The 23040-nt window shown below is 42.6% G+C and overlaps 1 protein-coding gene across 5 annotated transcripts in view; it reads left to right on the top strand.

Moving 5' to 3' along the window:
* Positions 1–23040, top strand: part of SAG (S-antigen visual arrestin) — a 40242-nt gene that overhangs the window by 14574 nt on the left and 2628 nt on the right. For 3 of the 5 annotated variants that reach the window (XM_053310590.1, XM_053310593.1, XM_053310594.1), the window contains exons 2-14: positions 896–1013; positions 3857–3917; positions 4026–4070; positions 6502–6695; positions 7149–7208; positions 8628–8695; positions 11375–11510; positions 11813–11897; positions 12325–12397; positions 13144–13281; positions 13596–13673; positions 14772–14795; positions 16639–16736. In XM_053310590.1, the coding sequence (XP_053166565.1) occupies positions 896–1013; positions 3857–3917; positions 4026–4070; positions 6502–6695; positions 7149–7208; positions 8628–8695; positions 11375–11510; positions 11813–11897; positions 12325–12397; positions 13144–13281; positions 13596–13673; positions 14772–14795; positions 16639–16736 (1178 nt within the window). Of the gene's footprint in view, positions 1–895; positions 1014–3856; positions 3918–4025; positions 4071–6501; positions 6696–7148; positions 7209–8627; positions 8696–11374; positions 11511–11812; positions 11898–12324; positions 12398–13143; positions 13282–13595; positions 13674–14771; positions 14796–16638; positions 16737–21370; positions 21381–23040 lie in introns of all 5 variants that reach the window. The other 2 variants (XM_053310595.1, XM_053310592.1) reach the window with 2 other exon arrangements.

The raw sequence follows: 23040 nt of genomic DNA, 5'->3' as shown, positions 1-23040 counted from the left end.
TCCCCTTTCTAATAATCCCTAGCATGGAATTGGCCTTTTTCACAGCTGCCGCACATTGAGTCGACACTTTCAACAAGCTGTCCACTACGATCCCAAGATCCCTCTCCTGGTCCGTCACCGCCAGCTTGGATCCCATCAGCATATACTTGAAGTTGGGGTTTTTCGTCCCAATGTGCATCACTTTACACTTGCTAACATTGAACCGCATTTGCCATTTTTGTCGCCCACTCCCCCAGTTTGGAGAGATCCTTTTGGAGCTGCTCACAATCCGTTTTGGATTTCACTACCCGGAAGAGTTTGGTATCATCTGCGAATTTGGCCACCTTGCTACTTACCCCTGCTTCTAGATCATTTATGAATGAATTAAAAAGCACCGATCCCAGTACAGATCCCTGGGGGACCCCACTTCTTACTTCCCTTGTTTTTAATTGTTTTAAGGTTTTAGCTTTTAATTTGTTGTATGTTGTTGTAAATGGCCTGTAAGTCTGGAAACAGCCTAACAGCCTAATTCTGGGACTTAATGGGTTGGTGTTTGCACTGTGCAATGTTACTAATACTTCCATCCATGCTGAATATCCATAATTGGATCCAAAAGGCTGTTTGTGTGAGCAAAAGACAGTTCTGCTCATGCAAGGCCTCCCATTGTGGTGGGGGCCCTTCTCCTGTTTCAGCCCCATCCATGCTATACTATTTCCAAAGAGCCCTTGACCCTCAGGAGTGGCTTTTGGAGGGCTACAGTGGGAAGAAAGAGATAAAAATCCCTTGCTCAAATAATTCTTCTCACCAAAGTTCTTAGGATTCAACCCATTAATTTCAGAACTCCCACTGCTGCTTTTAATTCTGTCTGAAATTGGTCTAGTCATCTCTTCAAGTGGAAAAATTTCATTCTCACCAGGTCACAGATGAGCAGCTCTGAAACTCCAAAAATGCTCTCGGTTTCCCAGATTTCAGTGAAGAATGCCATGCCCTCTCAAACTCATGTCATCTACAAGAAGATCTCTCGTGACAAAGCTGTAAGTAGCACAGCAATAGGTATGGACTAGAATCAGTTTGTCCTTGTTTTCCAGTGACGGGGCCCTGATATGTAATTGCCCCTCTGAAAAGGACAGCAAATTTGCCTCCAGGTAGTCTATTTAAAAAGCTGCTGTCAGTGACTTGCCGGTTGTCTAACACGGACCTCTATATTGTCTTGTGCTGTAGATGAAAATAATGTTTTGAGGTTGACCAGATGCAAAAAAGATGGGGCTCCTGTACCTTTTAACCATTTTACAGAGAGGGAATTTCAGAAGGTGCCGTTTTTCTCGGCACTGCATGTGTGGAGGAATAGGTGCCTATCCCACTGCTGTCGCCACATGTGGAGGAACTCTTACAAGCCCCGCCTGTGTGATAACGTGTGAAGGAATTTCAGACCCCACCAGCCCCGTGATATCAATTCTTTACCATTGCCATCAAGTAGAAATTTCTTTTTATATGGCTTTTGGTCTACTACAACAGCCCTTACACCTTTGCAAAAATACAAAAAAACACAACACCCCTCAGCAGAGTGGAAAGGCTTATAGGTGTGGGGATGGGGACAATTAACCAAACTTCCAAAAAAATGTTTTAAATGCAACATGAAAGTTTACTTTGGAAAAATATATAATCACTTTAAAACAATAGCTTTGGTTTCTTAATTTGAATAACAGTTACCATAAGAGCATAAAGGAAGAAATAAGAGGGTTGCGGAAAACACATCCAACTAGCCTAACTCAACCTAACACAGAGAGCTCTGCAGTTACTTCTTTTGTCAGCAAACTTGCTTGTTCCTTCTGTAGCCTCAGGTCACCTTTACAGTCCTGGAGATTCAACCCAGCCTAGTTATTCTGTGATTTCAGCCCTTTAGAGAGTCTCCACTCTCTGTAGTGATTTCCAGCTATTGCTTGTGACTTCAGACTCTGAACCACACTGATTCTTCTTCAGAGGTGCTCTTACCCCTGGATATCCAGGGCCTCCACACACCCTGCCCCCCCCCAATCCTCTTTTAGTCTGTCCCGGGTAGTGTGGTCACCATGCCACTGGCCCGTGCTGCTGAGCATGACCTCTGCTTTAGAGACAGAGAAGGGAGTGGGTAAAGAAATATGTGGGATGGGAATATGTTAAGTTGTGTGTTGAAATTTTTCTGCTAGTGCATATTTGCATGAATATACCTGTTTTATATTCTTACATTCTTGTGAGTTGAGTTGCTGTTTGTGCCCTCAAGAACCCACATGTTAAAAATACTGCATGAGTCACAGGGATGTGTGTCGGGGGGTAAGCCTGCTCAGCTTTGCTCCCCCAGCTGTTTTTGAACCCCCATAATCCCCAGCCACAGTGGACAAAAGCCAGGGATTATGGGAGCTGTAGGCCAACATCTGCAGGAGATGGAAGTTGAGCAGCCCTGGTGTAGGGGGATAATGCTTAACTTGCAGGGGGCGGGGCTGGCTCCAAAGGCCTTTAGATCCATGCTCCAAAATTATCCAGCTGCACCTCTGTTCTTCTTCCTCTTCTGAATCGCAGCTCTGCACAGTACTCCACTGCACCAACTCTGCCTTCTTGACTCTCTTCTTGATTCTTCACTTCTGCATACTCCAGCTCTTGTAACTGCAGACTCTCCACTCTGACTCTGACTCTTTTCTCAACTACACTGTGTTAAAAACAACATCCTTCAACACACAATTTTTACTTCAGTTTTTTAAACAACCTAATCAGCAAAACTAAAATTCCTTCCATGAAAACATAACCAATAGAATCAAATCTCTCTTTATCTCCAAAATCAAACTGGCATTCTCAGTGAAACTAATCGCACAGCAGGCATGAACTCTTGACCAGTGCTCTGTCTAATTTTTTTCATCTCTGTGCAGAATGAGTTTTGTTCTGGGCAGCAGTATCAAGCCACTGTGTGCGCACATGGATTCAGAGTGGGGCCTTCCTAATTCAACCTGAGCAGAATCTAAAATTAACTAAGCCCTCATCAGAAAACTTGTGAGCATGCTCACGCCTTAGACGGAACGGTGCTCTTGACCCTACCAGCATTCTTTACAACATAGGGACTCTGCAAGCATTTTTACACAGAAATCCTATTTACAATAATGAAATAGTTTGGGAATTTCAATTCAAAATATAATATAATTCATTTACAATACAAGGGCTTATTTACAAAACCTCTAGGCCTCGTTCCTCCACAGCATGACAAGCTGCACCTGCCAAAATCTACACATCTATCAAATCAATTCTTGTCGTCCTTTGCATCTGGCCACCTTCGACTACACTTCTGTCTTGATTCGTCAAGGGGATTAAGCATTCTAGTCTGATTCTAGTGTGACCAAGTAGTACTCCTAAAGTTTGGTATTAGCTATAACCACATCATATCACTGAGTTCAATGAATTATTATGTGGCCTAACATACCAAAGAAAACCACAGGGCTCTGTGGGCACCAGAAGTCGAAATCGACTAGATGGCACACTTTACCTTTAACATAAGAAGAATCTTCCTTGATCAGATTAAAAGTCAACCTAGTCTGGCATCTGTTTCCAGCAGTGGTCAGCCAGATGCCCCTAGGAAGCCCACAGCAGGTCAGGAAGGTGGCTTGCCTCCAGCAACTACTGTTTAGGGCAGTGATTCTCAACCTTGGGTCCCCAGATGTTATTGGACTTCAACTCCCATAACCCCCAGCCCCAATGGCCTCTGGTTGGGGTTTATGGGAGTTGAAGTCCATCAACATCTGGGGACCCAAGGTTGAGAATCCCTGGTTTAGAGGAATACTGCCTCTGAATCTGGAGGTTCCATTTAGCCACACCCAGTTAGAATTGTTCAATCAGCATTTCCTCCATCTTACAGGTTACTATTTATCTGGGAAAGCGAGACTTCATTGACCATGTCGATAATGTGGAACATGTAGGTAAGTCCAATTTGATTGCAGATTTCTTTCTTGCACTTTTAACAAAGCTTGAGAATTCAAAGTCTTAGGGGGTTCTTTCTCTTTCCTTTTTGCTCTTTGTCTCTGTAGATGGTGTGGTATTGGTCGATCCTGATATTGTCAAGGAGAAAAAAGGTCAGATGGCTTCATGAATGTTTTAGAGATTTCTGCTTCAAGTATTAATATCCTGATTTTATATTAGAGTACCTGTAAGTTCATACAGTTTAACCCTGCCCGGGGAAAGGACATCTAGAACTCGGATCAGATCAGTCATCCCTCTGCTCCCAAATGTTACCTTGGTCAATTATTAGTGCCAGATACTTTGGAGTTCCAATTTACAGTTTGATGCAGTTTGAATCCTTATTTAAGCCTGACCACATGACAAAAGAGCAATTTGTCTGATCTATTGTGTTGAATTCACACCTCGGTGTGTGACCAAAGTACATTTAAATGATAATAAGGAGTGAATACAGATGCTGGACACTTGTATGATGGTCACACAGTGACCTATCACTACCAGGAAGCAGACTGAGGGCAGATCCTGTTGGAGATGAACTTCCAGTGCATCGACCTTTTGCACCAACTGTCCTAATGACCACTAGGGGCATTGGGAGTATAGACAGAGAGTCAGGGTCTCCCTATCCATCCCTACTCTATGACCCCTGACTCTGCAGCACTTCACAATCCTTCCTTTCCTCCTAGAGAGCAGATGGAAACATCTCTCTCTCTCTCTCTCTCTCTCTCTCTCTCTCTCTCTCTCCTTACCTATCCATTATGTAGTCCTTTAGATTTGATATAGGTCTTTCCTATCTAAGCGTATTTAACCAATACATATTTAGTGTTTAGTCATACAAGGATCTCCATGTGTTTTCTTTAAATAGCTGCACTATCCAAACCATCCTCTGCTACCTACTCTGTAACTGGAGTGTGTGCTCATTCCTTACTGCTCTGCTGTTTTACCTATTGTGGGTAAAAATCAACAACCTCTAACAGATCCTCACACAGCATATGTGAGTCATCTAGCTTTTGAAGTGACAAGGACATAGAGTATTGTTTTGGCCAAGTGACAAAAACGTTTTAGTCTGGTGAAATGCACTCCTAATCACTGCTGCAACATGAAGATCAAGCACAGTGAGGGATCCAAGAGTGCACTTCAGGGCTGTGAACCTGCAGGACCCAACAATTATGGAAGTCCCTCTTCTCCACTGTCCAATCCTCACTACAACACTATCTCAGAACAAACAAAACCACAGTTCAAGGAAAACAGGCACCCAAGTTCTGCCTTTGTCAATCTGAGATCCAGCAAAACCAGATACTTAAAACAGCAATAGTACAGCATATTATACTCAGTGTACTCTCTCGATGTATCCTCTTCTTCAAGAGAGGCACATTATAAGGGCGCACTCTCTCTCTCTCTCTCTCCCCTCCCCCCTCTCCCCCCGCCTCTGTCCCTTTGAATACATTTTGAAATTCCCTCCCTCCATCCTCCCAGCCAGTGGGGGCACAGTTGTCTATAACAGCACTTGATTTGTATGATAACAAGCCAAACAAAAAGCAAGGGGATTGCAAGCCGGTTGGAAACCAATGCCAGAAAACCAATCAGCAAGGGAAAAACAAGCCTTCAAAATAGCACTCGAATGCTGAAATGTTTTGATCAAAATGGGGTTGTTCTGCTCCAAGCTAAAAATGTTTCAACATTATTATTATGTTCTGCACATCCCTAATGGCAAGCAAGCAGTCACTTGCTAGAAATGTACAGAAACACTCAAGGGCAACACACAAATTCTATGAACCCCTGCCAGATTCCACAGTGCCACCAATGCCCTCATAATCAATGGGATCAAAAGCTATTGAAATATCTAATAAGATCAATAGGGGACTATAATCCACTATCTCTGATTTCTGAAGGCCACACGTCATTTCTGCATCAATTAAAAGCCAACCTATTATAAATACAAGAACCAGGTAGTCTTTAGGAATGTGGGAAATGCCAGAGTGACCACAATTTCTGTTACCTCTCCCCGAATGGGAAAGTTGGAAGCTGTATTCACACATACAACATTCACACATAAATATAACAAACAGTATTGCACCAGCAGATCTGTATATGTGTATAGGACTGTATTGTCTGTAATCTGTATTTGAGGGGTTGCCAAGTTCACTCTAAAAATGAATGCATTTTATTCTCATTCACACATAAAACGTATTATGTTTATGTGTGTACAAGTGTCTGTTCAATATAATGTCTGAAACAGGGCTGAGAATAGTTCAGTATCTATCTGAAGAATTAATATCGATATTAGATTTGTTTTAAGATGGTGCCAGCAGGTTGCACATCTAGCTCCTTGCCCTTCCTAAAAGATACATTGCTAACACAGCAATGAACCCAGCTTCTTCCAGCTGGCTTTCTTTAACCAGGATGGTCAGTGTATATTTAACGGTTTAGCATGACCTCAGCTTGCAAGTGGTCACTCTTGGGCCTCTAAGCACAGATCTTCTGTATGAGTGGATGATATTTACAATTGGTCATGTGCAATATCTGTAACATTCACTGTGTTATTCTCAGTGTACGTGACCCTCACTTGTGCTTTTCGGTATGGGCAAGAAGATATCGATATCATGGGGCTGACTTTCCGGAAGGACCTGTATTTCTCCAGGATACAAGTGTACCCATCACTAGAAAAGCAAGGACCACTTTCCAGCTTGCAGGAATGTCTGCTGAACAAGCTGGGACGAAATGCATATCCCTTTGTTTTAACAGTAAGTACTTGTGCCTCCTTTTCCAAGTACTGTACTAGGCTTGAGGGTTTGATAGGAAGGTGTTTAGGAAGTGATTCTATGGGTGTAACACTGTTTCAGTAGAAAAAACAGCCGAAACAAATAACATGCTGCGTTTCAAGCAGCAACATTTCCAGCTGCTTCATGCCTATAGGCAATTAATAAAAGAGGTGGGCTTTTTTAATAATAGGTTTATCAGGTTTATAATAGGTTTATCAGGGGTGTGTGTCTGTATTTAGTCAGTGTGGGAGACTTGGAAAAAGCTTCTGAGTGAAACCCTCTGGGGAGTAGGCTTGGGCATCTGCTGAGTTTCTTGCATTCTCAAGGGCTGTCAGTTATGTGGCACCTTCCTCAAGCACTCAGCTAATATAGCAATTGCAGACTTTGCAACTAGAATGCCTTGTTCCAGGTGTCATATCTTCCTTGCCCTTGCAGTTTCCAGACTTCCTGCCTTGCTCAGTCTCCCTACAGCCAGCGCCCCGTGATGTCGGGAAGGTAAGAACTGAACAGGAAAACACTCTGATAGTAGCCTCAAGGATTTTCTAATCTGGAAAAGTGTAAGGACTGATCAATGCATAAGTGTTTCCATTCCTGAAGATGTGACATGATGCCATCTTGTAGATCCTGAGATGCTTCCACTCTAGGGCTCTTTAGCACTGCTGAGGCATTGCTTTGCCACAGTTAGCTGGAAGTAGAAATTAAAACAGAGGTTCCACATATCGCTTAGTATGGCCTATTATTTGTGTTAATTATCTATGAAGACAGTGTTGGAAGTCCATTAAAATAAAAGCTTCCACAAAAGACTATACTTCTGAACTTATAAAATTCTACTTGTCTGCTAATTTAGAAATGTATAGCAGGAGTAAAGATATGGAGGGAATGTAGTTAGTGTGGTGGAAGTCAGCAGGTTCAGGCAAATGCCAGAGCCCATTAAATCAAGACATTCACTTCACATCAAGCACCTGCAAAGGTCATAGGGTAGCACAGGTGTCTCTTGTGTTGCCTCCAGAACAGCAAGAAAAAGATGCCCCCCCCTTTTATTATTTATGTATTGTTTATTTATTCAATTTATATACTGCCCTTGGGGTGGTTTACATCAAAATAGCCTTTTCAGCTTCCTTGGTGTGCTGTGTGTTGTAGAACAATGATTTTCAATGAGTGGGTCATGACCTGCGGCTGGATCACAGCCTAGTTCAAGATGAGATATATCAGAGGTGCTGCCACCATTTTTATTTCTAAGGGAAAACGTGGGTGGTAGTAGGGAGAGGGGAAAGAGAAAACACACAGAGGTAGTATGTGGATGCATGTATAAAATGAAACACAAGTGGGTCTCATGTTGTAAACGGGGGTTAAAAGTGGGCCCTGGATCTCAAAAGGTTGAAAACGTCAGTTGTAGAGGATTCTGGAGAGATGGGGAAGCCGGAAGGTAGGATGCTTTGCACTGGGCTCCAGAAAAGGCTTGGAAGAGCATGAAAGAGACTAACACTGCTGATCTCCCCAGATATTCAGTATGAAGGGGGAGATCAAGGGCCCTTAGTTCTGTGTGGCATGCATAAGACTGGTGAAATGCAAGAATAGAGGACCAAGTGGACTTTCTCCTCTCTTTGTGCAGCCTATCACTTGTCATTGAGGAGGCTCACTGATAGGTCTCCTGCCTAAGGCTTTTAAAATCTTGGATGGGGAGGGGGACATGGGCAGGACATGTCTAAAATGAACGTGTATCTTGAGCATTTGTATGAATGGAAAGAGTCTGTACAATTAAAAACATGGATGGCATTTGGCAAGTTCAGAGGGGAAAGTCTCAGCTGAGATGGAGAGAGTGAGTGGCGTGAGTTCTTTGGTACATAATATACTCAGCAACAATAACCTGTTCTTCTTCCCATCTATTTCTTACCCATCTTTTTTTTCCTCCAGTGCTGTGGGGTGGATTTTGAGGTCAAAGCTTTCTCTACAGAAAATGCGGAAGAGAACATTCTCAAGAGGTAACATCTTGCTTTGGTGGGATATGGGGAAGGTTGAGGAGCTATGAACAAAAGTCACCTGTCTTCATGCTGATTCTACCCAGGGGTATCCAGATCCAAAATAAAGTGTTTTTATTATTATCAGATGCCCTGAGTTATGCCTTACAGGAGCCTGTAAGCTTGAGTGGCACAGAACCTTACACTAGGGAAGAAAGGAAAGTAGTTAACAGCACAAGCAATGATCAAGAAAAGCCTCTTAATCCACAGAAGCAAATTTATTTATTGATTTGATTTGATTCTATTCGATTCGATTTGTATACCGCCCTTCCAAAATGGCTCAGGGAGGTTTACAATTAAAAACAAACCACTAAAACAATAAAGAGCTAAAACAAAAATTAAAAACAATATAACAGTTAACAATTTAAAAAGATTTTAAAATAAGAATTAAACAACTGCAGTAATTAAAAAACCCCAAACCAGGTTAAAATATTAAAACCAATTTTAAAACCCTGGAAAGCCAGGCCAAACCAGCCTCACCCTGGTTTCTCAGGTGGAGGCCATGGCCATGATCCAGCAATCCCTCTTGCAGTGTTAGGTTGGATCAGTTTCAATCTGTGACTCCTGATGACGTGGACAAACTGCTTGGAACGGTACAGCCTACCACTTGTTCTCTGGATCCTTGCCCGACCTGGCTGCTTCGATCTAGCACAGAGATTGTTGAAGATGGCCTAGTTAATATAATAAATGCATCACTGAGGAGGGTAGGGTGCCTCCCTGTTTGAAGGAGGCAATAGTTAGACCTCTTCTTAAGAAGCCTTCCCTAGATCCCTCAGTGATGGATATTTATAGGCCAATCTCCAATCTCCCCTGGTTGGGCAAGGTAATCGAGAGGGTGGTGGCTAACCAGGTCCAGGTGGTTTTGGAGGAAACTGATTATCTAGACCAGGGTTTCTCAACGTGTGGGTCCCCAGATGTTGTTTGACTTCAACTCCCATAATCCCCAGCCCCAGTGGCCTTTGGTTGGGAATTATGGGAGTTGAAGTCCATTTACATCTGGGGACCCACACGTTGAGAATCCCTGATCTAGACCCATTTCAAACTGGCTTTAGAATGGGCTATGGAGTTGAGACAGCCTTGGTTGGCCTGATGGATGACTTCTACCGGGGAATCGACAGAGGGAGTATGACTCTGTTGGTCCTCTTGGATCTCTTGGTGGTGTTCAATACCATCGACCATGGTATACTTCTGGGTCGCCTGGGGGCGTTGGGAATAGGGGGCACTGCTTTGCAGTGGTTCTGTTCCTATCTCTCGGGTAGATCCCAGATGGTGGAGCTCCACCAGACCCTCAAACCTTCTCCTCTGTGCGGCCGGCGTGTCTTCAGGAATTTTATGAGCTTCTAAACTTCCCAGCTGCACCTTCTGCCACAAAGGACTGCTGGCTGACACAGGTGTTAAGTGTCAAGGCTTTTCTGAAGGCAGCAGGCTGGCAGGCAGCTCCTCGTCCGGGCAAGATGGGAAAGTAAACCCAGAGGGGCCAGATGTAAAGTCCAAGCAGTGGGAGGGAGGGGGGAAATTACAGTCAGACCCTCAAACCTTCTTCCCTCAAATGGGTATGTTAGTTTAAGGATGCAATCCTGAACATGTTTACTGGGGAGGAAACCCCATTGGACACAGTGGGAAAGACTTCTGAGTAAACATCATAGAATTGCGCTGTCAGTCCAGAAACTTCCGCTTAACTGGGTTGTGGATCAAACATAAGAGGCAGACACTTGCAAATGGAAACCTGCTCATGTTCTCTCTCGTTCTGCTTACAGAGGTCCAAGCGGGGTGGGGTGGGATCTGATGCCCCCCACTTTTTTTAACGTTATGGGACCATTTCCCTGATACTGACAAACATTTTTTCATTGAGAGATGTAGATCCTTACATTATAATGTGTGTGGCAAATTTTTCTTGCCCCTGCTAGAAAAATCAGAGAAAGAGCTCAGAGGAATGTAAATATGAACAGATACATTCAGGTGGATTCTTTTTAAAACCTCTCTTCCTTATGTAACTGGGAGATTCAGAGTCTCTCAAGATGCTGTTATAATTCAACATCAGTGCAAATTACCATAGCGGAAAAACCCACAGGGAATTCACGGAGATCTTAGTGTAAAAGAACGGTCTCTTCCCCCCGCCCACACCCCCCCCCCTTGTATTCTAATTTGAGTTTTTTCATGGATTCCACAGATTGCCAGCAGATGGTGCTAAAATATAATGTGACAATCCTTAGTGTGGATTCCCTCTCCTTCTCCCCTGATCATTTGTGTTCATGTCTGGAAGTTCATGTCAGAGTCTGATGACGGAAATTGTCCTTTGATTTAGTCTTGAATGAACTGTATGCTATAAATGGTCTTTTGTGAACTTTATACTAGTATCTTCCTTTCATTAAGGCTGATGGCCATACAACAATAAAATAATCTGGGTCTGATATTCAGGTTTAGGCCTGCAGACAGGGATAAGAGAGAAACTTCTGCTTGCTTTGGGTACCACTGTACCACATTGTGTTGCTGTTACCGTTGATATATCGCACCACTGCCCTCTAGTGCTTCTTCTTCCATACCCATTTGACAGCCTCTGGGCTCTGCACCTTCCCCTGCAGCTTACCGCTGCTGCCATTTCAGTTTCTTGTGCTCAGGCACATTCTGTTTTCTGCTTCCCAGGAACTCCGTACGTCTGCTGATCCGCAAAGTGCAGCATGCCCCAGAAGTGCCAGGACCCCAGCCTCAAGCTGAGACTACATGGCAGTTTTTCCTGTCAAAGAAACCATTGCACTTGAAGGCATGCCTCAGCAAAGAGGTGAGGCATTTCTGCACTTGGGACTTGCTGCTCTCGATTAAATGCTCTGTCTTTTTATCTACGCTGACCACACGTCCTTTATTTCCCACCACTCAAGAGCTTTGAGTCCGTTTGCAACTGTGGATTCATACTGGGACTGGGAGTCACGTGCCAATAAAGTAAAGGCAGCTGCTAATTTTCAGAGGATGTGGGTGGAGGGTCCAGAGTCTCTGTATCTGCTTGCAAAGGTTGACCATGCAAATGAGTAGGGTTGAAGCTTGTACATAGTCGACCTATAAGCTAAGCTACTTTAATTGTTCTAGGTGTTTTACCATGGTGAACAAATCCCTGTCACAGTGACTGTGATCAACAATACAGAAAAAGTGGTTAAGAAGATCAGCGTGTCAGGTACAATGCTGATTCTTTTGTCCACTGATCTGTGAGATGTATATCTTATCAGTAAAAACACCGAGGCATTACAGAGTATAGTGACCAGCAGCAGCAGAAGGACTGGGATAGCCAAATGTTTGCAGTGTAAAAGGACCTGTCCTCAGATGTGTAGGTACTGTTGCTGCTGCTATTGCCTTAACAACATTCTGCCAAAGTGAAACTGCTGATCCATATAGCTTTGTATTGGAGACCATAGTCAGGGTGATAGAGGTATAAAAGAAGTGACAAATGCATCATTCAGCATGCTTGCTTGGGAGAATGCTGGGAAATGTCCCAGAGATTCCTTTGGCTGTTCTTATTTCTCTGCTGGTTAGGATAACTGGTGTATCAATTTTCTCTGATTTTGTGTTTAATGGATACTTTTCCATCTCATTTTCTCCTTAAGTGGAGCAAGTTGCTAATGTGGTACTGTACTCCAGTGATTTCTACACAAAGACAGTAGCTCTGGAAGAGATCGAGTGAGTGTGCAATGCTTTGACCTTCTCCTGCCCCATCATTTCCTCCCTGTTACATTATTTCATTTAGCTGCCTGCTTCTCTCAAATGTAAAAATTCACTTCTACACAATGTGTGATTTCCTGATTTGTCTGTGGTTGTGGTGAAGTTTTGCAGCTTTCTAAGAACATATCCAATTCTCTCTTTGTTAAATAGCTTAGGCTAAAAATACACATACACCCCCAATAGTAGCTAACATCTTGACTAATGTTATGGGGGGGATGCTGTGTGCAAAGCATCTCTGTAGCATTTAGTAATCCAGAAACCTGCTGCATGGATGCTTGCATGTGCAGGTGATTATTTTAGATGATCTCCCTTTCCCCCAGAAGCACTCCCTAACACTGCAAAATATGTTCCTGAGAGTTGTGCAGCCCTTGGGAACATATTTGGGTTGCACAGAGTGCTTCTGGGGAAACAGGAGATCAAAAACAACACCAACAACACACTACCCCCATGAGTGTCCATTCAGTAGGACTCTGGATTATGAATGTGGTAGTATTCGATTATTAATGCTACAGAGGTGCTTTGCACACAGCACCTCTGCAGTATTGGTTGGCCAGTGACTTCAAAGCTCTGCATCACTAGGCAAATACTAGCACTGTTCTGCTCCCCCGATCTAGATCCTGTTGAATTTAGTAGGAAAGTGGCTGGCCAACATTCATTTGATCAGATTGGAATTGAAATTGCATACTTTCTGTCATGTACTCCAGGGAAAAGGTACAGCCAAACTGCATCCTCACAAAGACAATGACAGTTCTGCCCTTGCTGTCAAACAATCGAGAGAAACGGGGCATAGCACTGGATGGGAAACTGAAAGATGAAGATACCAACTTGGCTTCCAGTACTATGTGAGTCCAATTGAGAAAGGCATCAGTAACCTGTAACCAAAGAGGGAGTACAGAAAGGAGAAAATCTTATTTTCTCCTGTTTAGCAATAAACTAAACTAGAGAAGGGCCCTGTGCACACTAGAATACTTGATTTGGATTTGCAATTCCTACCAAAGGGAGAATATCTACTGTAGTAAGGGAATTAGAAATATGTAACATGAATTAGGATTGGCTATTCTGGGGAAAGTTTGCCTTGCTGCTTGACAGTAACTGCTGCTGCAACTGCACTTCATGATTCTGTGTTTGTGTTTTTGTTTTTAAAAATCTCCAACAGTATTAAAGATGGGATAGACAAGACAGTTTTGGGGATCCTGGTTGCTTACAAGATAAAAGTGAAGCTCACTGTCTCAGGGTAAGACCAAGCTTTCAGTATTGTACAGTTACAGGCTCTTATAATTCTTGTCTATATCTTAGACTAAGATGAATGATGGTGGAAAAAATATGTGCAGCATCCTTGACATCTTCTCAAGGAAATCAAATTGCGTGGCTCAATAATTGTTCCATATTTAGTAGGTCAGAATGTCTCAGCTAGATGCTGAATATTTTGCATAAATGTTTGTTTATGTATAGTATTTAGTATTTAGCATCTTCAGCTGAAGTGCTCACAGCAATGTACAATAAAATCATTTTTAAAAATCAACAATAAAAACATATCAAACAAAAGACACAATTCGGAGCAGCAGACAAAAAATCCAGCATAAGGCCACATGATGGTGCTGGAAGCAATACAGAAATGGTACCAGGAGAACTTCTTTGGAGAGGGAATTCTAGACATGGGGTACCACAACAACAGTAGCAGCACTAGAAACAAATTGAGGGGGGCACAGAAGGGGCAGAGTGTATTTCTGGGTGGGCCAGCTGTGTCTCATATGTTAGATTTCTGAAACGGAAATGGGGGGCGGGGTCAGGAGGGCAAACGACTTGTCTGAGAGCATGAGTGGCCACCTTTGCCCAACAAGGGTCACCAGGTCATCCAAAATGCTGAGATTTCTAAGAGAGGACCATGTGATGTCACAAGACTGCCAACTCTTAAATGAGGGGTGGTGGTCCTGTGGTGGAGTCTAGTGGCAGACCCAAAATGATCTGAGATTTACCTTATTGCCCTATTTCTAGTAACCACCCACCTCACCTCAGATGGTGGGAGGATTTCTAGCAAGGTCTCTTAGCATCTGGATGGATATTTGTGGGTATGTTTTTCCTTAAAGCAGGCATTCCCAGCCTTTGGTCCTCAAGTATTATTGGGCTTCAATTCCGTCATTCTCAGCCTGGATCAAGGAGAGATGTACTTGGGCGGTGGATTTTGGAACGGGATAATGTGTGGATCCTGTAAGAGTGGTTAACCATTCATCTCTCTTCTATGAAAAAGTTATTACGTGTGGCTCAATGATTTTTGAGAATATCTAGCATGGAATATGGTGAACTTTGAAATGTATGTTTGTTTATATTGTAGCCTGCTGGGAGATTTCACCTCCAGGTAATTATTTAAATCTCTTCGGATTTTAGAAAAGAAATTCCTTCAACGCCCCTTTATTTTCAGGAACATCTGAAAATGGCCCTTCCCTAGTTTCCTCAAAGTTTGATAGCTATACAACTGATTCAAGTTTTCACCATTAATCAGGCCCAGTATTCTCAAAGTGTGAGGTACGTTTCTCCACACAGGAGTGAATGGAGGCTGCCTGTTGGCAACCAACTCTGCTTATGTCCAGGGCCGGATTAAGCTAGTGTGGGGCCTGTAGCATATGTTATAAAGGGGCCCTAAATGTTAAAAAAAAATGCACATAAATATTAAAATGTAAATTATTTACTTGCATAGTAAAGTAATTCAGTTTTTTCATTTGCTATATTCTGGAGTATGGGAGACCAAGCCACAAACTCACACTTACTACAACAACAGTGAACATTTATATACCGTTTCCCCCATCAAAATTCTCAAAGTAGTTTACATATAAAAATAAAGAGTGGATGGATGATTCTCTGTCTCCAAAGGGCTCACACTCAAAAAAGAAAAATGTGGTAGGCACCAGCAACAGCCACTGGACAGATGCTGCGCTGGGCCTTCTCTTAAAACGCACATTTAGCAGGAAAGGGATATTTGATCTAACATGGACCAAATAAAACAAGTAAAGTTTTAACTTTAATTCCCAGTTGGAAGCCAAGTGTGCGGGGCCCTCGAAAATGCGGGGCCCGTAGCAAATACTACATTTGCTACTACGTTAATCCGCCTCTGCTTATGTCTTGTTGGGACCAGCAGATCCAGTAATGGGGCCTGGGCTTGCCACAGGAACTTTTCTACAATCACTTGAACTCAAACACAAATGTTGTTCATCTCACAAATGTTATACGTGCAAAATTCAAAGCCTTAAATTATGCACTATTCATGAGGGGAAAACATCCTGCTGGTTTTTACCGGTTAGGTGACTCTAATTATAAGATGGCTACCAGCCACCTAATAGCACAGCGAGGAAATGACTTGACTAGCAAACCAGAGGTTGCCGGTTAGAATCCCGCTGGTATGTTTCCCGGACTATGGGAAACACCTATATTGGGCAGCAGCGATCTAGGCATCATCTCATACTGTGCAGGAGATGGCAATGGTAAACCCCTCCTGTATTCTACCAAAGACAACCACATGACTCTGTGGTCGCCAGGAATCAACACTGACTCAACGGCACAACTTTACTTTACCAGCCACTGAATAGTATGTCCGATACTTGGCCTGATTATTATAAGGACATTATTAAATGCACATACATTATGTGTATATTGTACGTGCATATATAGATTACACTCAACAGTAGTATACTTTCTTTCTGTACCCTGTATTTGAAGGGGCCTGCACCCAAGTGCACAGTCATTCACACAAAACCATGTACATGTTTACAGACACTTGAAAGCACATACAATATAATGTGTGAATAGGGCTAGGATAAATGGTGCATCTGAGATGTGGAGGAAACAAAGCTAGCCCAATAATTCAAACAGTCCAGCAATTGCTAGGGGCAGCAATTTTTAGGGGTGCCATGTAAGCAGTATATGATCTACAAGTCCCAGAATCCTTTGTAATATCCAAGTGCATGCCAGGTTGCAGCTCAGATTGCAAGTGACCATAGAAGCCCCAACATCCTTTGTAGCATTTAAAGGGCTGCTTGAATTGTATGGCACAACCTCCTAGTCAGAGAGGGGGAAAGCCAGCCTTGACAGAGAGAGAGCTGTGATTTCTTGCTGAATTTCCAAATACTCTTATTGATATAGATTTAGGTTTGGGGGTGACGATTGGTTATAAGAGTGAGGGACTACTTAGACTGTTTGTCATGCAGTTGTCATGGATTCTCTCCTCTTCCTCCCCAAAGTGAGGTGGGCATGGAACTGCCCTTCCGTCTCATGCACCCCAAGCCAAAGAAAGAAAACACAACAGGTCAGTGGAATGCTATTGTGCTTACCCTGCTCTTGCTTGCTTTTCGATCATTGCATGGAACTCTGATGATATCGTTCTGGTTTTACAGAAACCTGGAAGATTGTCCTTCCCTTGAAATAAGAAGCAGCCTGGATTAATCAGGCAGGCCTGAAGCACAAATCACAGGGAAGCTAGAAGGATAGGGCATTTTCAGACAAAAGGACAGTTCAGCTGGTTATAAGGTTTTCTTTTCCTATTTCTCCTAGGAGAGCTCATGTACTCTTAAAGGTGCTAATACCACAGTCTGTGAGCCATGACACTGAAGAAAGTAGCAAAGCTGAACAAAAGCCAGGGTTTTGACAGAAAGCCAGAGGGGGGAAAATAACGCAACTAGTGATAGGAAGGCCTTTAGTTCTGTCTCCAGGGGCGTAACTAGGCAAGGGGAGATAGTTGTCTAGGGCCCCACTGCCTTAGCCCCCCCCCCCCGAGGCAAGTCACATGACTTGACTCCCCCAGCCACGCACCCACCCGGGATTCCTTCAGTTGTATTCATCCTCCAAAACTGATATGAGTGTTAAGACCTGGAGCTACCAGAACAGCATGTCTTTCTCTAGTACCATTAAATGACCTGCATCGTCCACAATTTACAAAACCTTTAAAAAAATAATTTATATTTCGTTCTATTGTTCTATTGTGGCACATAGGTGTTATATATATAAATTGTTACTATGCTTTTTGTTACCACTATTCAGCCTCATTTAAGATTTCTTTACTTCATGAGCTGAGCTTCAGTGGGCGGGGCCCATTTTAAAATCTTGTCTCTGGGCCCACTACAACCTTGCTATGCCCCTGTCTGTCTCCCATTATTTCCTCTTAGGGAGATCATTCACACAATCAAAAACAGTGTTCTACCCGGGTTTGGGAGCTGTGTATGCTTCGCATGTTTGGTTGTGTGGAAGCAAGGTAGGAGGAAAAGCTGACCAGGTTTTCCTGCTACCTTGCTTCCAAACATTCACTTTCTGCCCAGGTTTTCCTCTTACCTTTCCTCCACACAACCAAAAATTGGGAGCACACACAGCTCCCAAACCCAGGTGAAGAATGTGGAGTGTTCAATAAACCTGGCAAAGAGGCACCTCTTAACGTGATGATTCTCTTTATTTAGCAGGGGGAGAGTAACTGGCCCTATTCACCCCCAACACAGTACCTCCAGTGACTGTTGCTGATGTTGATCTTATGTTTCTTTTTAGATTGTGAGCCCTTTGGGGACAGGGATCCATCTTATTTGTCCGTTATTGCTCTGTGTAAACTGCCCTGAGCCATTTTTGGAAGGGTGGTATAGAAATTGAATAAATAATAATAATAATTTCCCCCCTATACCAGGGGCTCCCAACTATGGGTCCTCAGGTGTGGTTGGACTACCATCATTTGAAGCCCATTTGTGGCTGGGGATGATGGGAGTTGTAATCCAGCAACACTAAGGACCCAAGCTTGGGGATCCCTATCCTACACTAAGGTCTGATTCAGACAGTGCTCTTGCTTCCACGTTGGCTGGTCCCACAGCTCCTGTAAAAGGGAGCGAAATGGGCCAAGGGACTGATGCAATCTCTTTCCACACTAGCATTGCTATTCCATGTTGCCTACAGTGTTGATATAGGAGCTGAGCTGCCAGACCTTTAACTAGGTTCTTTGCAAACATTGCCGGTGCAGAACTGGACCATACTGACATTGCTCTTACAGTAATAATGTATGAATCAGGCCTTATGTATTGACAGAAGGATGCATATGACCACATACTGAGGTCATCCACACAATTAAAAACTGTGTTCTCCCCAGGGCTGGGAGCTTTGTGTGCTCTCAGTTTTCGGTTGTGTGGAAGCAAGGTAGGAGGAAACCCTGGATAGCTGTTCCATTTACCTTGCTTCCACACAGTCACATCTACCCAGGGTTTCCTCTTACTTTGCTTCCACACACCTGAAAATTTGGAGCACACACAGCTCCTAAACTCGGGTAGAACACAGTTTTTAATTGTGTGAATGACTTCACTGTGTGACTAATTTTGTGGAAGTTCCAGAGATTAAGCAGCTACTGTCTTATACTGGAAGATGCCTGTCCTGTTCTGGAAGAAACCCATGCACTGTCCTGCATAGATTTATGGTTTAAACTCCCCCTCCTCTACTATTTTTCTATTTAAAAATCATCACTTTGTAGCAAAAATGTACATCTAAGGACTTCAGAAATGCAATAAACAGCTGACCTGTTTATTGCATTTTTTGAAGTCCTGAGATGTTTACTTTCCTTTTCTGAACTGCAGCAAAGAAAGAAAGAAAGAAAGGGCCATAGGCTATGCATTTATATCGGAAGGGAGAGATAGCAATCTGTGCTTCTCTGTGGCCTGAAGTGGGGAAAAGAAAAGAAAAAATAGTGAAGTAGTACTAATAAAGAATAAGCAACCTTTTAGCCAGAGGAGGTTTAAAACTCTTTTCAATGAAATTTCAGTGAACCTTAAAATTTGCTAGCAAATATGTCGTTGCCTCAAAACTTGTGGAGGCAGCAAACGTTGTCCAGCTCAGTTCATTGCACCAGTAAACAAGAGCACAAACAGTCCAGGAAATGTTCCAGTTTAGACAAGAAATGAACTTATTCATGGTGCTCTGCTTCCTTTATAGTTATTGATTTAACTTCTAAAGAGCTCACCATTGTGATATTTACTTTAAACATTCCAGGTGTTGTTGTTTTTAGGAGTAGGGACTGTTGTTATGCCCATTCCACAGATGGAAACCAAAACAGAAGAAATTACTTGATCAAGGTCATACCAAAGTTTGGAACTAGCTGTAGAAAGGAATTTTAGCAGCCAATATTTATTCATATGATTGGATTTGATGTACTTAATGTTTGACAAATTATACTTTATAAAATAAGCCTAATTGGGGGAAAAAGTGAATTCATTAACGCATACTCCTTGAAAGTCACCATTAAAAAAAAAATTAGGTTCCTAACGTGATGTCCTGGCTACATGATTTTCAACTATGCTGAGTATCTCTAGGCTATCATTTTGGATCCTTTGTACATTAGGAAAGTTTATGGTGCTTCTCCACATTTCATACACTTGCACCTTCAGTGAGTAGTGTGTGTGTGTGTGTGTGTGTGTCCCCTGTATGTGTGCGAAATAGCCTACAATGTGTAGGGTTGCCATTACTGGTCCTGTTCTGTAACTTTAACAGTAGCGTAACTTGCAGAAATGGCAAGCTCAAACTTTTACTGGCATGGAGATTAAGGGATGGGAAAAGATATACAAGCTTAATTTGTGTGTCTGAAGCTGCTGTTAAAAGCATAGAAGAAGGGCCAGTAAACTCTAATAAAAGATTAGGTGCAAGAAGTCTATTTGTTGTTTTAAAGGAAACAAGTAAAGCGGCTGTTTTAGGTGCATTGCAATAGCTGGAAAGTGTAAGAAAACTTTTCCCACTGCCATTAGGATGTGTAGGAACTATAGTGATCTCTTTTAACTGCTTGATCAAGACATATCTCTATACATAAGCAAAAGAGTGTTACTAAAAGCCCAGACAACTATTAGCAACCCCCCACTTTCAAGATATGTACGCATTTGGACTGTGCCAAATGGTCAGCTAGGAGGCTTAAGCCAGTACAATGTTTCCGCTGCTGATCTTTGAATACAAACTTCTGACCCCAAAACAGATAAGTTTTTGAACTTGCATTTAATGCCTCTTACTTCCTCTGCATCATGCAGCACTTGATTTGATGGCCTTAAGCCAGTGATCTCCACTATTTTTCAAGCGGGGACCACTTTGGCAAAAAAAAACCCTCCACAGTGAGAGCCATTCCCACTGTGCAGAGCAACAGAGCTCTGCACAGTATTGCACTTTCCTCAGTGCTGGGAGGGCCCCTTAAGATAGACGAAGCCCTCTCTAAAGAGCTCTATGAGGGAAAGTGCTGGTGGCTGCACTTCCCAGCATTCCGTGTACACCTCCAAGATGGTGTAGGGGATCAAAGGGGGCTCTGTTTTCCCTTAAAGGAGCTCCCTGGCACTGGGCAAAGCATAGTTGTCTCTGCATGATGCCAGACCTGTGCAAAATATTCAGCTTTGACTGAAGCTTCACACAGGTCCAATAAATAATTAGTCAGGGAGCTGTATTTAGGGCTTTTGTGGGTCTCTGCTGGCCTCTAGGCCTTGAAGAACATTGTCTTAAGCACTGTAAGGATCAGGCTCATAGACCAGTTAAAGCAAACTTAGGGTCCAGACTAACTGCTGGCTTCTCTCTGGTAATAGAAGACAATCTAGTGAGTTGATTGTATGCCTAGTTAGAGAGGGAAAGTTCAAAATGTGTCATAGGTCCTTTTTAACCTTTCTCTACTAAATAGCAGGGATATCTGCATTGGGGAAATGACATGGAGGGAGAGGGCTTCAACCCTTTGCTTTGCCACAGTCCCAGTCTGGATTTTCTCACCCATATTATCAATGGCTAAAGATCTGCTGCACTATAATACTCCTTTTGCACATCAGTAAGAAATCATTTTCTTCTCATCTCACATAGGATGTTCTTAAACTTCAGAGCCAAAATGATTCATCTTTAAATATACTTTCCTAAGTGTCTTCTTTCCTCCTATATTTTCTTTTAAATGTACACCAATGCTTACAGGAAAGGAAAGGTAAGAATGTTTACTATTTGATCTTTATCCTACTGTGCCTTGGAATGTTTTATCTTTTGTGAAATAACATGGCTCTGTTTTATTATATTTAATTAATGTTTCAGAATGAAAAAAGTGAGAGGGATTTCTAATTTTTCTAAATTCACATCAAAGCTTTCTTCATTGTAAGGCATCTAAGAAATGAGAAGTTCTTTTAGAAATGAGAAGCTTCATCTATTTGATTGATATGAGAGGTGGAATTTCAGTAGCTACTGTCTTAAGAGATACTGAAAGATACCGTGCAGGCCAAACTCATGCTTGTTGAAATCCCACTGAACTGCGTTGAGCTTACTCTCAAGTAAGCATGCATAAAATTGCAGTCTAATAGCTTAATCGTACACATGCCAAAAACTGCTAAAATCAGTGGATGTAGGTGTACCTAATGTTTCATAGATCAGGTTGTAAGAGATACTTGAGCCTCACTAAACTCAGAAACATATTGCTTAGGGATAAATATGTATAGAATTTGGCTGTGAGGTTGCTGCCACAGTTATCTTAGCAAAGATAAGGTTTCGTAATATTTGTTCATCAAACCCATGCAAAGCCAAGGTGCTCTCTAATCTTTTTGGGTTCCAGATCCTTGGCCAGTGTTGAATTATGTGGGGCAGAAGGCTATAGGGAGGTCATGATTTGGCTAAAACTGCGGACAGTTGGGGTGGGGCTTCATTTATTTGAAACACTTATATTCTGCCTTTCAGGAGCAACTCCTCACAAGGCAGCTAACTAAATAGGATCATAGCAACACTGAAACCATATCACATTAAACTGCAGCTGGATAAAAATCACAAATCCTTTAAAAAGTCTTATGAAACAGAAAAGTTTCTACAACACACTTAAAAACCAGGAGGGTAGGGGCTTGATGAATCTCCCACTGGAGGAAATTCCAGAGAATTGTGACATTGCCTCGGGAAAAGCCCTGTCCCTGATGCCCACCAATTGGATTTTCATTAAAGGCTACGGTTAGCAAGTGGGACTTGAGAGATTGATAGATTATAAGGCCTGGGCTCATATGGGCCAAGGAGTGTGGGTTTCATTAAGGACCCCGCTTAACTTCTCACCCTATAATTTGAGCACCGGTGTCTTCCCAATATTCTTAGGGCATATTAATACATAAGATTTCAATTTATATGTGCTTGAATCGGTCTGCAGGGGGAACATAAAGCTTCTATTGCATACAATCTAATTTGATTTTTCTTCCACATTTTGTCATACATGAACAATATTAACATGTGGCACAAGGGAGGAGAGCTGATCTTGTGGTAGCAAACATGACTTTCCCCCTTAGCTAAGCAGGGTCTGCCCTGGTTGCATATGAATGGGAGACTACATGCATTGTAGCACTGTAAGATATTCCCCTTAAGGGGTGGAGCCACTCTGGGAAAAGCAGGTTTCAAGTTCCCTCCCTGGCATCTCCAAGATAGGGCTGAGAGAGATTCCTGCTGCTACCTTGGAGAAGCCGCTGCCAATCTGTGTAGACAATACTGAGCTAGATGGACCAATGGTCTGACTCAGTATATGGCAGCTTCCTATGTTCGTAAGGACTACTAAAGTGTAGTTTTTAGTCTTGTGTGAATAAAGTGCAGAAGAGCTGTGTATATCCAGAGGTGCCAAAGAAAGTATT

Source organism: Hemicordylus capensis, chromosome 3 (assembly GCF_027244095.1).
Source record: "Hemicordylus capensis ecotype Gifberg chromosome 3, rHemCap1.1.pri, whole genome shotgun sequence".
Lineage (NCBI taxonomy): Eukaryota > Metazoa > Chordata > Lepidosauria > Squamata > Cordylidae > Hemicordylus > Hemicordylus capensis.
Note: the sequence above shows the minus strand (reverse complement) of the source record. Positions and strands in the feature narration are given on the sequence as shown.